Raw genomic sequence first — 18054 nt, 5'->3', positions numbered from 1 at the left:
TTTCTACTCTTGATTATCTCCTTCCAGTTTCTTTTTTTCAATTTTATTTTATTGTGGTAAGCACTAACATGAGATCTACCCTCAAATTTTTAAGTGTACATACATATTACATTATTAATATGTATATCAATAATTTAATACATTATTGTTGATAGGTATAATACTGATATTTATAGAAGACCTCTAAAGTTTGTTCATCTTTTTTTTTTTTTTTGGCCGCACTGTGCAGCTTGTGTGATCTTAGTTCCCCGACCAGGGACAGAACTGGGCCCACGGCAGTGAAAGCTCAGAGTTCTAACTGAGACAGGCCTAGGACCTGGGACCCTTTGCTTCAATGCTGCAAAACTTGCACCTGGACGAACCTCTCCTCCAGCAACAAAATACAAAGAAACTATAAGGGACTAAAAATAACTGCATGCATGCACAGTTGGGGCAAACTATGGACAAAAGATACAAAGGGACCAAAAAACCCCACTGCCACTTTTTAAGAGCCCAGAGCAAAAGCAGGGTACTGCGCATGCCCTCTACACATGAGGCCACCTAAAGGGTGGGCAAAACACCTAAGTCACCCCTCCGGCCTGACCCATGGACACACCCCTACCCTCACCCCATATAAGGAACAAGCTCGCCCCTCCTCAGGGAGTAAGCAAGCAAGGGAACCTGTTGTCTGTTCTCACTCCCCCCCTGCTGCAGCAGGGGCCCCAGTAAAGCCTTGGCTGAATTTCTTGTCTGGCCTCTAGTCAATTTCTACTGATTAGGGAAGGCCAAGAACCCTGGTAGGTATCACTAACCACTGGACTGCCAAGGAATTCCCTAGAGCTTGTTCATCTATACTGAAACTTTATGTCTGTTGATTAGTAACTCCTCATTTCCCCCTGGTAACCACCATCCCACTCTTTGATTCTATGAATTTGACTAAGATAGCTGATAATTTCCTTTTTAAAGACTGGATAGTATTCCATTACAGGTACATACCACATTTTCTTAATCCATTCATTTGTCAATGGACGTTTACATTGTTTCCACATCTTAGATATTGTGAATAATGCTGCAAAGAGCATGGGAGTGCTAATATTCGTCAAGACCCCGATTTCAGGTTTTTTGGATAAATACCCATAGTAGAACATATGATAGCTCCATTGTTAACTTTTTTTTTTAATTAGTTGATTTATTTTAAATTTTTTTTGGCTGTGTTGGGTCTTCATTGCTGCGCATGGACTTGCTCTAGTTGTGGCAAGCAGTGCTCTTGGATGCGGTGCTCGGGCTTCTCATTGTGGTGGCCTCTCTTGTTGCGGAGCGCAGGCTCTAGGCACGTGGGCTTCAGTAGTTGTGGCATGCAGGCTCAGTAATTGTGGTTCATGAGCTCTAGAGCGCAGGCTTAGCAGTTGTGGCACACGGGCTTAGTTGCTTTGTGGCATGTGGGATCTTACCAGACCAGGGCTCAAACCCATGTCCCCTGCATTGGCAGGCAGATTCTTAACCACTGTGCCACCAGGGAAGTCCCCATTGTTAACTTTTTGAGAAACCTCCATACTGTTTTCCATAGCAGCTACACCATTATGCATTCCCGCCAACATTTTGCAAGAGTTCTAATTTCTCTACATCCTTACCAACACTTGCTATCTTTTGTTTTTTTGATAATAGCCATCTCGAGAGGTGTAAAGTGACATCCCATTGTGATTTTGATTTGCATTTCCCTAATGGTTAATAAAGTTTAGCATCTTTTCATATATCTGTTGGCCACTTTTATGTCTCCTTTGGAGAAATGTCTTTTCAAATCCCTAGCTCACTTTTTAATCAGGTGATTAGTTTTGTTTTGTTTTGTTTTTTGCTATTAAGTTGTATGATTTCCTTACATATTTTGGAGACTAACCCCTAATCAGATATACAGTTTGCAAGTATTTTCTTCCATTCCGTAGGTTGTCTTTTCACTCTGTTTCCTTTGCTATGCAGAAGCTTTTGAGTTAGATGCAATTCCACTTATTTTTGTTTATGTTGCCTGTGCTTTTTGTGTCACATCAATACTTCTACTTTCATTGAGTTTAACTTGCTACTGTTTCTCTAACTTCTTGAAATGGATACTTAGGATCATTGATTTCTGCCTTTCTTTCCTAATTTATAAATTTAAGCCTACAAATTTCCCTTAAACTTGACTTTTATCATATCCTACCAGTTTTTCATATATCACATTTTCATTATAATTCAAAATATTTTCTGGTTTCAAATGAGTTTCTTCTTTGACCCATGGGTTATTTAGAATTTTATTTCTTAATTTCCAAATATATAGGGATTTTCTACTTATCTATTTATTACCAGTTTCAGGAATAATTCCAATGTGGCCAGATAATATGTTCTGTATTATTTCAATCCTTTGAAATGTATTGACATTTCCTCTACGGACCAAAACATAATCAATTTTGATAAATGTTCTTTAAAAATGTATATTCTGGGGCTTCCCTGGTGGTGCAGTGGTTGAGAGTCCGCCTGCCGATGCAGGGGACACGGGTTCGTGCCCCGGTCCGGGAAGATCCCACATGCTGCGGGGCGGCTGGGCCCGTGAGCCGTCGCCGCTGAGCCTGCGCGTCCGGAGCCTGTGCTCCGCAACGGGAGAGGCCACAACGGTGAGAGGCCCGTGTACCGGAAAAAAAAAAAAAAATGTATATTCTGAAATCAAGAGATACAGTGTTACATGTGTCAATTAGGTCAGGGTTGCTAATCATTATTTTAAAGGACTAAATCCTTACTATATCTATTGGCTCTAGTAGTTACTGAGAGGAGTGTTGAAATCTATTATGATTGTCAAGATGTCTATTTCTCCTTTTAATTCTGACAATTTTTGCCTTTATATATTTTGAGACTATGTTATTAGATAGAAATAAATTTAGAATTGTTTATTTTCCTGATGAACTGAACCTTTTATCACTATGAAATGTTACTCTTTCTTAAGCTTTTTGTCTTAAAGCAGACTTTAATATTAATGTACATACATCAGCTTTCTCTTGGTTAATCTTTTCATGATACAACTCTTCCATCCTTTTGCTTTCAACCTCTCTATATGTTTATATGTAAGATACGTCTTCTGAAAGCAGCATAATTTAACAGTTTTTAAAACTCATATCAATTCCCCTCCCAACTTAAGTACGGTTGTTGTTTCACACTGTTAATTCTATACATACATAAACCTTATAAGATGATCTTGTTTCATACAGCCAATAGATATGTAGTTTTATCCCAAATAGTTGCCCTTTCTATTTACTTCTGCATCTCTGGCCTTCTAACTGGGATGATTTTATGTCTGAAAACACTAATATTTCCTTTAGTGCAGGTCTGCTAAAAAAATTCTCTAGGTTTTTATTTATCTGAAAAATACCTTCATTTCACCTTCATTTCTAAAAGATTTTAGCTAGGTACAGAATTCTAGGTTGACACATAAGGCTTATCAGCACTTCAGATATACTTTTCACTATGTTTTGGCTTCCACTGATTCTGCTGAGAAGTCAGCTATTGACTGATATTATTATTGTCCTTTTGAAGATAATACATTTTTTCCTCTGGCTGTTTTAAATTTTTTCTTTGTTAGTTTTCAGTATTTTACTATTATATGCCTAAATATGGGTTTGTATTTCTTCTGCTTAGAATTCATAGCACTTTTGTGGCTTCAAGGTCTGTCCATATTTTTTATGCCCTATTCTCTCTCTTTTCTCCTTCTGGGACTATAATTACTATACATTATACATTAAACCTTTGCACCTTACCCCATATGTCTAAACTCTTTCCTGTACTTTCCATTCTTTTGTCTTTCTGAGCTTCAATTTGGATATTTTCCTCTGACCCATCTTCTGGTTCATTAATTCTTTCTTCAGCTGTGTCTAATATGTTCTGCCTCCTATACGTTGAGTTCTTAATTTGTTAATATATTTTCAGTTTTAGAATCTCCAGATGATTTATGGTTTCCAATGATCTCCAAATTCTCAATCTTGCCTTATAATTCCTTGAATACACTGGGTTGGTCAAAAAGTTCGTTTGGGTTTTTCCATAACATCTTACGGAAAAACCCGAATGAACTTTCTGGCCACGCCAATATTAATTAATTAATATTAAAGTCTATGTCTAATAGTTCCATTATTTAGACTTTGTTTTGCATCCTAGAGTTAAGCTTTATATCAATTACCAATGAGTATACTCCTCTTCCTTTGAGTGATTCAGGTCAAATAATGATTCAATTATTTTAATGACCTTTGGTTTGGAGCACTGTCAAGGTTTTACGAAACAATTACCACTAGTTGTTTTTTAAGAGGAAAACCAAATACATTAATTTTAAAACACTAGAAAAATTTAAAAGATATGATACATACAGGAACATACATAAAATATGCTGCCTTAACTCCAATGGATTATTTGTAGAGAAAAATGTCTACTAACCTCACAGAAGGAACTATGGTATCAAGTTGCAAGCTTATTTTATTTTCCACAGAAAATGACCACAGCTTGTGAAGACTAGGAATGCAGAAGTTGTTATCCCACAACTGACTTAATTATTGACAAAAATGAACATTTATACAGATTAGTAAGTTGAGAAGCCTTATATTTTTTTTACGCATTTTAGTGATACTTCACTATCAGAACTTCATTATCAGAGATTGAAAAAAACATAGGCTTAATTCCAGGATTTTAATTTCCTTACATAATGCATATTAGTGGAACATTCCCTCTGTTGTGATAGGTCAGATTGTAGCTACTCTGTTCTGTTAGCATGTAGAAAGTTTACCCACTGCCTCTTTAGGGTGAATTTTCTCTGAGGAATACACTACTGCTAATCAGACCTTTCTAATCCCAAGTAATCAGACAATGCAAACCACAGAAATCTAGCTCTGCCCTCACCTAGACCTTAAGGCTGGCTCCAGAGGCTTGTGCTTAAGAAAATCATTATCCCTTCTCCTCCATTACCATTATTAACCTACTCACTGAAAAAAAAATCAGAATTCCCTTTCTCCCTCTGTGCCCAAACTTATTTTGTCTATGATTTTTGGTTTTCAGAGTAAAAAATTATTTATTTAGAACACTGCTTCCAAACAGTGTTATGTACAAAACTAACATTTCACACATTATCAATAGATACTCCTTGAAAAAAGGGTTCTATGCTCAAATAAGTAAGATAAATATTACATACTTTACCTCCCTTCCAGGGGATTTACAATTCATAAGAAATATGCTTAATTTTATTTAACCCAGGTTTCCAAAACTTATTTGACCATTTAGTCCCATTTTCCCCTAAAGAACACTAATAAAATGTGTGCCAGGGGATATAATATGAAAATGTTAACTGAGACTATGAACTTTAGGTATTTAATGACTAATTAAGCATCACACTACTCATAGTGGATTCATCTATCACATTAGAATGAGGAAAAAAAACCCACTACAAATGCAAGTCTGCCTTTTACTTTAAAAAATTCTCCCTAGAGAAGCTAAAGCTCAGCTCTAAATTCCTTCAAAAAAAAAAACTTTTTGTGCATCTCATGCTAGGCACAGTGCTAGATCTCAGGAAGGTAAAAATAAATAGGATATATCCCCTCACTTTAAAAACTCACTGTCCAGTTAAAAACACAAAATATGCAATTATAATGTAGTGTGAAAAGTACAACAGACATATGCACTGAGGAGGAAGAGACCATCTCTTGCTAGTAGTAGTGAGACAGAGGAAGATAGATTTTACAGATGAAGTGATCCTTAAGTCAGCTTTTGGGGGGGAAAAAAGCAGTAATTCATCAGATTGGAAAATTTAGAAGAATGGAAGGCATTCTAGGTAGAGGAAACAACCAGTATGGTCAAAAGTTTATGAGATGTGTACTTCTGTAGCACACAGGAAGAGGGAGTATCCAGAGATGACGCTTTTGTTTCATGCTGAGGAATCTGAACTTAGGTAAAGAGTAACTGGGAATCACTGAAGAGTGAGTGATGTGGTTAAAGTTGAATTTTAGGATAATAAGCAAAAGGAGAAAAGACTAGAGATAAGAAGAATAATTAATTTGATATAACAACAGTCCGGGTATGTACAGCAGAGGATACAGAATCTACAGATAGTTACTAAGTAGGACTTTGTAACAAACTACATAGAGTATAAATACTCCTGAAAAGTCTAAAGTACTCCCCAGTTTCTGGCTTGTGAAAATAGGAGATACTGCTATCTGAGATAGGAAATACAGAAAACACAGATTTAGTGAGAAGATAATGAGGTTACTTTCAGAAATGCTAAGTTTGAAGTTCCTACAGGACATTCGAGTGAATATATAACAAGCAAATCCATAAATGGGACATGAGATCATAGAATTAAACACAAAATACAGAGAACCTCCAAGGGAGGGAGCTACTTAGCAAAGTACAAGGTTTCCATTTATGTCACCTAAGGAGATTCCAGAACCAAACTGTGATTCTGACAAAGTGATGACACTTTATGAGAAACTCCAGAAGGCTTCCAATGCTCAAAAAAACCACAAGATATTAAATGGGTGCAAGAAGGGAAACCAAAATTGAACAAAGCACAAATTTTCTTATCAGATCTTAAGGACTCTAGTTCTTCCACCAGAAGAAAACTCTCTAACTTCTCAGTTTTGTGGGAGACACCTTCTAAAGGAAATATTGTAAGGAAAAAATCCCTATAGACAGATGATTAGGAAAGGTTTCTATATAAAACATCTGTCTTTTGGTTGCAGAGGTAGGGAGCTTGATTGTTTATACAAAAAAAAAAAAATAGTGGTGAACCAGGAAGCGTCTATTCCTGCCCAGCAAGAAATTCTCATAAACCTTAAGTCCTAGAGCCCATGATTTGGTGGACTGCCTAGGTAGAAAAAGTCCAAAACCAGTCTACAAAAAACAGGTCAGAGAGAATAAGTTTAATAATGAAACTCTTAATTAAAATGTATAATGGAACATGAACTTTAAACTACTGTTCACACTGAAAAATCTTCCATGTGATTGTGTTTTTTATCCCCATGGCATACACATAATTCCTTGTCCAGATGTAGGAGAAAAAGTACTGAAAACAAGAAGGCAAGATACTGAAGGCAAGAACATAAAGTTGAAGAGCTCACCAGTGGGGAAGAACATTCACTGATCAGAGGCAATCACTCAGGAAGACTTAAGACCCTGAGAATAATGGGAGGTGCTATGGGAAGAATCAATTGCTTCTCTGACTCCCATTTTAGCATAAATTGTACCAGCAGTCCTGTGAGCATCTTGAATTGTTGAAGTGTCAGCAGTGGAGGAGAAGGATGATCTCTTCAGAGGAAAACTATGAAATCCCACACTTTATTCTACCTTAACAGTGAGTTAATATCCAGTCTTTTGGTTCTACCGGGGCTTTCTTAACCTATATAGTTCTCTGGAATAATCATATTATCTAGATTCAAAATCTCTGGATTCTTTTCCTGAACTTGGCTTCAAATATTACTCTCTTACACTTTCTTAATATTTATTTTTTCCAGGCTACTAATGTGATGTTCAAACTCTAACTTGCTGGCCTACATTTCTTCTATTTCTGTTCCTATAACACCACCCACAACTAACCATACTCCCCCCATCCCAATGGTAGGGAAAATAGCCCCAGGCCTAGCTTTCATAGAAAAGAGAGGCAAAAAGTGTGGTTTAAATTCTGCTTAGTAGCTTCTTCTTATTTACAGCAAATAAAGATATTTTGGGGAATTTCCTGGAGGTCCAGTGGTTAATACTCAGTGCTCTCACTACCAGGGCCTGGGTTTGATCCCTGGTCAGGGAACTAAGATCCCACAAGCTACTCAGCGTGGCCAAAAAACAAAAAACAACAACAACAAAAAGAATTTTTGTCAACCAAGTATTTAACTAATCTTAACAAGAGATAACTATCAAAATAATTTGAAAATCAAATCTGCTATATGGAGAAAAGGAAACCCTCATAAACTGTTGATGGGAATGTAAATTGATGCATCCGCTGTGGAAAATAGTATGGAGGTTTCTCAAAAAACTAAAAAATAGAGCTACCCTATGACCCAGCAATTCCACTCCTGGGTATACATCCAAAAGCAAAAACAAAAACACTAATTAGAAATGATACATAAACCCCAATGTTCATAGCAGCATTATTTACAATTCCCAAGATATGAAAGTAACCTAAGTGTCCAATACACAGATGAATGGATAAAGAAGATGTGAGATATAGATGCGCACACACACACACACACACACACACACACAATGCAATACTACTCAACCATAAAAAAGAATGAAATTTTGCCATTTGCAGCAACATGAATGGACTTGGAGGGCATTATGCTAAGTGAAAGAAATCAGAGAAAGACAAATACTGTATGATACCACTTATACATAGAATCTAAAAAATACAACAAACTAATGAATATACAAAAAAGAAGCAGATTCACAGATATAGAGAACAAACTAGTGGTTACCAGTGGGGAGAGGGAAGAGGGAGGGGCAATATAGGGGTATGGGATTAAGAGGTACAAACTATTAGGTATAAAATAAGCTACAAGGATATATTGCACAACATGTGGAATAGAGCCAATACTTTAAAGTAACTATAAATGAAGTATAACCTTTAAAAATTGTGAATCACTATATTGTAAACCTGTAACTTATATAACATTGTACATCAACTATACTTCAATAAAAAAATAATAATAAAACAATGAGAAAAGTAAAAAAAAGAAAAGAAAGAAAGAAAAGAAAATCTGCTATAGTCCATCTACAGGTAAGAAACACTTAACTACAAATTTTTTAAAAAATGAGACTTTTAAAAAACATTATCGTATATCCTCACAAGTCCTACATTATTGTACATTGTTTTCATTTTTTAAAGTAAATTGATCCTGATAAAGAATTTTCAAACTCAATGCATCCTCAAAGTAAAACAATCTATTAACAAGGCAAATTAACATAGAATATAATACTGTGTAAAGCTGAAACAATTAATAGAAATATAATGGAGATTATCTGATTTATAGGCAATCCTTTAAAAGTTAAAATAGGAAGAAACTTCATATACTGAATTTTAATTTCCTCTGCTGTGGCAATAATCTGATACAGACATATTTCTTGAATTAGAAAAATGAACAGACAACCTAATCAAAAAATGGCCAGAAGACCTAAACAGACATTTCTCCAAAGAAGACATACAGATGGCCAATAGGCACATGAAAAGATGCTCAACATTGCTAATTATTAGAGAAATGCAAATCAAAACTACAATGAGGTATCACCTCACACCAGTCAGAATGGCCATCATTAAAAAGTCTACAAATGATAAATGCTGGAGAGGGTGTAGAGAAAAGGGAACCCTCCTACACTGTTGGTGGGAATGTAAATTGATACAACCACTATGGAAAAAAAAGTATGGAGGCTCCTTAAAAAACTAAAAACTGAGTTGCCATAACATCCAGCAATCCCATACCTGGGCCATATCCACAGAAAACTCTTAATTCGAAAAGATACATGCACCCCAATGTTCACAGCAGCACTGTTTATGATAGCAAAGACATGGAAGCAACCTAAATGTACATCAACAGATGAAGGGATAAAGAACATGTGGTGTATATATATAATGGAATACTACTCAGCCATAAAAAGAATGAATTAATTCTATTTGCAGCAACATGGATGGACCTAGAGATTATCATACTAAGTGAAGAAAGTAAGAAAGAGACAAATACCATACAACATCACTTGTAAGTGGAATATAAAATATGATACAAATGAATTTATTTACAAAACAGAAACAGACTCATAAACACAGAAAACAAACTTAGAATTACCAAAGGGGAAAGGGGGTGGGGGAGAGATAAATTAGGAGTTTGGAATTAGCAGATACAAACTACTATATATAACATAGATAAACAACAAGGTCCTACTGTTTAGCACAGGGAACTGTATTCAATATCCTGTAATAAACCATAACGGAAAAAAAACACGAAAAAGAATATATATACGTATAACTAAATCACTTCGCTGTAAACCAGAAACACAACACTGTAAACCAACGACACTTCAATTTTAAAAAAAAGAAAACAGAGGGACTTCCCAGGTGGCACAGCGCATAAGACTCCACTCTCCCAATGCAGGGGGCCCAGGTTCAATCCCTAGTCAGGGAACTAGATCCCACATGCATGCCGCAACTAAGAGTTCGCATGCCACAACTAAGGAGCCCACCTGCCGCAACTAAGGAGCCCTGTAGCCGCAGCTAAGGAGCCCACCTACCGCAACTAAGACCCGGCGCAACCAAATAAATAAATAATTAATTTAAAATTTTTTAAAAAAGAAAATAAAAGCTTCTCTAAAGTAGCCTGTAATACTTGAGAAAAAATCAGGAGTTAGAAAGCATGATGAACACAGCTTTATTTCTATGACATTGTAATTATTGGGGGGTTTTAAAAGCAAACTCTTATAAGTTTTAATTCATTTAAATAATTTTAAAACTTTCCATTGGGCTTCCCTGGTAGCGCGGTAGTTGGGAGTCCACCTGCCAGTGCAGGGGACGCGGGTTCGTGCCCCAGTCCGGGAGGATCCCACATGCCACAGAGCGGCTGGGCCCGTGAGCCATGGCCGCTGAGCCTGCACATCTGGAGTTTGTGCTCCGCAGAGGGAGAGGCCACAGCAGTGAGAGGCCCGCGTACCGCAAAAACAAACAAACAACTTTTTATTACTGAAAATTTCAAATACAAAGTAAACAGATAAATATAATGAACTCTCAAGTTCACATCACCTATCTTCAACAATTAATGTTTATATACCCTTGTTTCATCTATGTCTTTACCTACTCACTCCACAAACACCCCATGCATTGTTTACAATTTTTTTTCAGATAAGCCTTACATACATTAAAATATACAGATCTTAACTATACAATTTTGACAAGCGGATATACTTTGTCACGGTATAGAACACCTCCATCTCCCCAGAAAGTTCCCCTGTGTCCCTTCCCAGGCAATCTCCCCACCCAGAGGCAGCTACTGTGTTGATTTTTTTTTTTTAACCTTAAATTAGTTTTGCCTGCTTTAGAATTGCATGCAAATAGATATAAGTGTGTGCTTTTCTGTGTCCAGCTTCTGTAGCTCAGCATAATGTCTGGGAGAAATTCATTCCTTCTTATTGCTAAGTAATATCCTATTGCATGAGTACAGCACAATTTGTGTATCCATTCTCCTTTTGATGTCCATTTGGCTTGTTTCCAGTTTTTGGCTAGTTGTGAACAAAGCTGCTGAGCATCGAGCATCGTGAGGATGCGCTTTCATTTCTCACTGGTAAATACCTAGGAGAGTAACTGCTGACTCAAAAGGTAGGTACATTAATTTTATAACTGCCTTTTTGTTACTGAGCTGTAGGAGTTAATTCAAAGATAATATTTTCAAGTTGCTTTAAAAAGAGAACAATTTGTAACCTTAGCATAAAAGGGCTCCCACTTGCCTCTGTGGCTGCCTCTGTTTAGCTAATTTTATACCAAATTTGCTGAAAAAAGTTAATGTGATACTACATACATGGGGAAGATTGCTGAGAGATCAGTTGGTGAATCAAGTTAGATCAACTTTACTTAATTAAATAAGGAATAACTGCAAACAAAAGAAGAAATGCTGATGAAATCCATTCTAAACAAGAATAAGGAAAGCTAAGAAAAGGCTAAAACTAAACAAAAACAAGTATTTTATGTAAGTAAGAAAAGTAAACTTTGGGTATATTCTATAACCTAGATTATTAACTAACATTAAATTAAAAGTCTCCTTTTTAAGAATGTATGTGTAAAACTGAGTCACTCTGCTGTACAGCAGAGATTGGCACAACACTGTAAATCAATTATACTTCAATAAATAAATAAAATTCTACTTTTTAGTCTCACCTGTTTCATTGCTGTTTCACCTATTTTGTCAGAATGTTTGCGAATGCTTTCCAAAAAGTCTTTGAGATCAGACATGGAGATTTCTTTAATATCTTCACGGAGCTTAGGAAGATTTTCTATCATCAGCTGACAAAACCGGTATTGACTAACTCGGGGAAAATACACATTCTCTAATTGTTCCATAGTTTTTAGAGCAGAATAATACCTGTGAGAAGTTAAAAAGAACACTCTATAAAAAGTTCTTATTACATTTATTTTACAAGTAAGTCCAAATAATCAGTCCAACACTCCCAACAAAAAGGATATTGTTATAGTAAAAATAAAATAAATAAAATTAACATTTATTTCTATTTACTAAGCACAAACAAAAACCATATGAAAAAGTTGCAGGATGAAAATTCACTAACAAACAACTTCTTTACTTCATTTCATCGAAATCTATAACATGACAAGCATTATCACAGTCATCACAATACCTTAAATGTATATATGTATAATAGTTCCAAAATTTTTAATCAGAATATTTAGTTATTTGATATATGATTTCATGATATCTCTCCCATCCACATCCCCTACCTTCAAAAAAGTACACAGCACCGGTTTAAATCAAATCAAAGTAAAATATATTTTAAGAAAAATATTTTGGAAAATGTTACACTCTTTAAGGCAATTAGAAATAATATTGTGTCACAAAAACCATTTAAAAAGCCATTAATAGGGCTTCCCTGGTGGCGCAGTGGTTGAGAGTCCACCTGCCGATGCAGGGTACACGGGTTCGTCCCCCGGTCCGGGAGGATCCCACATGCCGCGGAGCGGCTGGGCCCGTGAGCCATGGCCGTTGAGTCTGCGCGTCTGGAGCCTGTGCTCCGCAGCGGGAGAGGTCACACACAAAAAAAAAGCATTGGTGAAGATGGCAGTGTGGGAAGACGTGGAGTTAGCATCTCCCCACAACTAGGGCGCCTGCCAGCCACTGGTGCGGGGCTGTGACGCCCAAGGACATGGGAGTGAACCAGTTGGAGGTAGGGGGACTGAGCGGGGAGGAGAAGTGGAGGCCAGACAGGATCGGTGCCCCTGAGGACAGGGAGATCAGGAGAGGCAGGTGGGAGGGACTCTCCGGAAGGAGTGGGAGAGGGGCAGAGGGCGATCGCCTGGCCCACTGGGCCCGGGGAGCCTGCTGAGCTCCCAAGCCTGTCCCCCCACCTCCAAAACCCCATCCAGGCCACGCCGGTCCTGGGGGCATAGGAGGGAGGCTGGGGAGATCAGGAGAGGCAGCTGGGAGGGGCCCTCCAGGACGGAGGAACAGGAGAGGAGAGGAGGGTGTTTGCGCCGACCACTGGAGCCCAGGAAGCCTGCTGGGCTCCCAGGTGAGGTCCCCCGCCCTCTGAGACCAGGGGTGGGGGGCACGCCTGGTAACCTTCTGTTCCTTGAGCCTAAGCCCCACCCCCCACAGCCCCCAGGGCCTTTTCCAGACCTGTGGGTCCAGAGCATTGGCCCCACCCACCGCCCATCGCCCTTGCTTAGGCCCCGCCCTCCACATCCCAGGCCTCGCTCCCCCCCCTTTTTTTTCCTTTTCCCTCCTCTTTTTTACTATTGTGGTACTGATGTACCTTCCGGTTGTTGATTCATCTATATTTTTATTTTTACATTCTTTCTAACATATCTGTTAGTTTCCTAGTCTTATTTTATTTTTTACTTTGTTATTGTTCTTTTTTTTTTGCCACCCCACGGGGCTTGCAGGATTTTGGTTCGCGAGCCCGGGGTTGGGAAGAAGCTCCTGCAGTGGGAGCTCCGATATCTGATATCTGTGTGACAAAAAATAATTTTTTTAAAGAAGAAAAAGAGGGACTTCCCTGGTGGTGCAGTGGTTAAGAGTCCGCCTGCCAAGGCAGGGGACACGGGTTCGATCCCTGATCCAGGAAGATCCCACATGCCAGGGAGTAACTGAGCCCATGTGCCACGACTACTGAGCCTGCGCTGTAGAGCCCACGAGCCACAACTACTGAGCCCACATGCCACAACTGCTGAAGCCCGTGTGCCTAGAGCCCGTGATCCACAAGAGAAGCCACCACAATGAGAAGCCCGCGCACTGCAACAAAGAGTAGCCCCCGCTCTCTGCAACTAGAGAAAGTCCGCGCACAGCAACAAAGACCCAATGCAGCCAAAAATAAATAAATTTATAAAACTAAAAAAAAGTTTTAAAAATAAACTCCTTAAAAACAAAAGTAGGTTCACGTAGTACCCAGCACAATGGAAGTAAACAGACCCACCCATATCAAAGCTCACACCAGGAAATTACAGACCACAGATGACAAAGAGAAGATGCTAAAAGAGAGAAAATGTGGGTCACAAACTATGGATGAGAAATCAGAATGACTGCAAACTTGTCAATGGCAAACGTGGAAGCTGGAGGGCATGAAAGATAGGGCGTGTGTGTGTGTGTGTGTGTGTGTGTTATATAATAAGCCTACCTAGCATGCAGATGCAGATCTTAGTTTCTAAATACCATTACTCACTAAAAGGAGCTGTACTTTGGAGGACGGCTCCAGATCTAGGGCAAGAAAAGTACAACATGAGTCTGGAACATCTTACTCATTGTATGATAAGCAAGAAAGCACTCAAAGACAAATGAGGACACAGGAACTGGCTTAAGGGGTTCCCCTAGCCAAACTGGGGACAATTTGTGCATCAAAAAGAATAAAGAGAATTACAGATTATAACTCATTTATTTTTTAAAAATCTGTGAGTCCATAGTGATAATCAGAAAAACAGCTAAAAAGAGGAAAAGTTCTTTACATAAAAAAGTCAGCTAATAAATGTTAAAGGAATGATAGAAGTATAAAAATCACCATTTTGTAACCCCAATGTGATACATGACTAAAATAAAAATCCTAAAACCACTGGGTGAAAGACTGTCAAGAAACAGGACTCAAAATATCACCCCCCACAGATTACATATTAATTGCAAAGAGAAAAATATACCTTTTCTTAAGAGATCTGATAGCCATCCCCTTAAACAAATGATCAAATTTAGGATAACCTAGAGATAATCTGATAGCATATACCTTCTGATGTCATACACAATACCACTTACGTTGTACTCATGCCAAAAACATGTAATCTGCATCTAATCATGAGAGAATGATCAAACAAATCCAAAATGCCCTGGTGTACAAGACAACTAACCTTTTCTTTGTTTTTCATGAAAAACAAAGAAAAGTGGGAAGACTATTCTAGATTACAGGGACAAAAAATACATACTAACCAATATTTCAGGAAGGAAAAGAAGATATAAGACATTTTGGGGACAACTGGGTAAATTTAGATATAAATATTAGATTATGAAATATCTGAAGAAATATATAATGCTCCAAGCTTAAAAATAGAGAAGTAATAGTAAAAGTTAGTTATTTAATGACATAAATGTAAATACCAAAATAATTTCTTAAAAGAGGTAAAGGTTTTTGCCCCTAGGAAGGAGGAATGGTGAATGGCAAAAAGGGAAGGTGATGTCTGTTTTTTTTTTTTTGCAACAAACACACAGAACTATTAACTATTATTGTACTTAAAATATGAGGATGTACAACTTTGATAGATAAAATACAATAAATTAATAATATACACATAAAATAAAAGACGCCTTCAGAATAGATTATGGCTCATGTATTAGTTAGGAACAAAATCATTCTACTAATTAGTACCAATTGGTAAAGACCAATAAAATTCAATGTAAAGCACTATGAAGCAGGACATATACAAATCTGAGTATAGATTTGCATATACTGCAATGTGATAATTAAGCAGTTATTAATAAACAAGAAGAAATGATTATTTCCCTATTTCAAACACATCTCGTTCTGATTTTTCTATGTAATTTAAAAGGGTTCATCTTTAAAACATTTTAAACATAATTACATCTAATGCTCCTACAGCAATTCATAAACTACTTTAAATCACTTTATCTTTCATCTGTCATGTATTCATATGTATTATAAAAGAGAACATGAACTACACTAGCCCAGATTGTCAAAATGTAACTACCCACGCTTTGCTTTCACAAAGTATACACTTAGCCTTTGATTGTGTGCAACGTTAACGTGTTGTTAAGTTAATCAATATTTTTTCATTCCTGTTCAGTTGTCTATTTGTTCTTCATCAATATTATCAATCTCTGATATCAATTACAAAGGACAAGGATCCACAAATAAATGGCTAAGAACTGCTTTACTGAATGATCCTGATGGGCAAATTGCATTAACAAAGAATAGTTAAACACAGAAAAGCAAAACTTCAGATGATTCACTATAATTTACAGTAATTTTATCTATGCTCTCAGTAATAGGAAAAAAAACTCTTATTAAAAATAATTAGGAAAGAAAACAACTCACCTTTTTGCATTCATCTGTTCTTTCAGCTTACTGTACATTTCCAGCACTGCATTAAAAAATATAACTTATTTTAGCTTTCAAAATAAAAAAAATTTTTGAGAGATGAAAATAAAGCAGAGAAGAACATATAAATTCAGTAATTTTCTCCATACCTTGATTTAGGCTTATATTTTCAAATAAAATTTTATACTTCAATTAAATTAAAACATTTTAATTTCTACATATATTGAACATTATATTATATAAATTAATACATTATATTGAACTAGGAACACTTGTACATGCTGACAACTATAACTGAGACATCAACCTAGTAACAATTATCCTAATCAGAAACTTACTACTATCTCTTCCTGCAGTGGAAGTGGAAGTTTGGATTTTAGTTATTTGAGAGAGAAAGTTGAGCAACAGTGAGATTAATTGATTTTGATTCAATATACCAAATAAAATAATGCAACTGTGTTACAGCTCATTAAACAAAATTTTACACCGAACGCACAGAGAAAGAAAAAACTCAAAAGTTTACAGCGGAGAGTAAATTATAATAAAGGCATAAATAAACATAACAAAGTATCTATATTTGTTTTATCATTTCCATCAAAGGCTAAATACAATTATTCAATAAAATTGTTATAAGCTTCAGCAAGAAGACACACTGCCACCAAAAAGGTTTTAATGCAACAATGTAGATTACCATTCATCCTTAGTAAAATTTCAAAGTATAAAGTAGGTAAATTACTGTTAGATCATCAAGTCAGCTCACATTTTCCTAGACAAGAGAGATAGACACATTTTTTTTTTCAGATTTTTTACAGTCTTATGGCTACTCCCTAGGGGTCTTCAGGTTCACAAAAGATACTGTTTAACTGCCTGAAAAACCATAAAAACTGCAATGGTGGCTATAATGAACCAGTCCTAACTCTGCAGACCCTATATATATCTCTATCAAAGTCCCTTTATTGCTATGCAATATATCTCACATTTTCCAATCAAAGCATTACAGTGAACACATAACCTAGGAAAGAGCCTAAAAAACTGCTGCTACAAGTATAAACTTTCTTTGAAGTCTCCTGTTTTATCTCAACAATTCGTGTAAATTTCACAACTACCTTATATTATTTCCATATTGTTTTCATATAAAAATAATGCTTTCCTCAAAAATAATTAATTAACTAATACACCAGGAAAATGCATTGTTTACCCTGTGACTTCTTATATCCTCCCATACTCCTCTTAACCTAAGGAGGAGTTAGGCAGTTGTACAGTAATGGCTTTCTTGTCTTTATTCACATTAGATGGTGGGACCCTTCAGAGCTGGGACTATATCATTTTCAACTTCATATTTCCAATATCTACCATAATGCCTGACACAAAAAAGTAGGTATGGGGCTTCCCTGGTGGCGCAGTGGTTGAGAGTCCGCCTGCTGATGCAGGGGACATGGGTTCGTGCTCCGGTCTGGGAAGATCCCACATGCCGCGGAGCGGCTGGGCCCGTGAGCCATGGCCGCTGAGCCTGCGCGTCCGGAGCCTGTGCTCCGCAACGGGAGAGGCCACAACAGTGAGAGGCCCGCGTACAGCAAACAAACAAACAAAAAAAGTAGGTATGAGTGTATAATTAGATAGAAGGATAGATGGAGGAAAGGAGGTAGTAGTTCTGGATGTGGCTGTTAAGAACACAATGTCGACATGAACTCAGATTTCCTGTCCAGCCTTGACAGCAAAGACAGTAGCAGTAAAAAAAAATCTAGCTTCTACTTCCCTTTATTTCTCTATTTCAAATAGCCCACTAGG

At 37.1% G+C, this 18054-nt stretch overlaps 1 protein-coding gene across 8 annotated transcripts in view; it reads right to left on the bottom strand.

The window, feature by feature from the left end:
- Positions 1-18054, bottom strand: part of EXOC6 (exocyst complex component 6) — a 194949-nt gene that overhangs the window by 138332 nt on the left and 38563 nt on the right. For all 8 annotated transcript variants that reach the window (XM_033404896.2, XM_004279403.2, XM_033404898.2 and 5 more), the window contains exons 5-6: positions 16264-16309; positions 11879-12083 (exon numbers count right to left, since the gene is read on the bottom strand). In XM_033404896.2, the coding sequence (XP_033260787.1) occupies positions 11879-12083; positions 16264-16309 (251 nt within the window). The remainder of the gene's footprint in view (positions 1-11878; positions 12084-16263; positions 16310-18054) is intronic.

Source organism: Orcinus orca, chromosome 14 (genome assembly GCF_937001465.1).
Source record: "Orcinus orca chromosome 14, mOrcOrc1.1, whole genome shotgun sequence".
Classification (NCBI taxonomy): domain Eukaryota; kingdom Metazoa; phylum Chordata; class Mammalia; order Artiodactyla; family Delphinidae; genus Orcinus; species Orcinus orca.
This window is presented reverse-complemented; position numbering and strand designations above follow the sequence as displayed.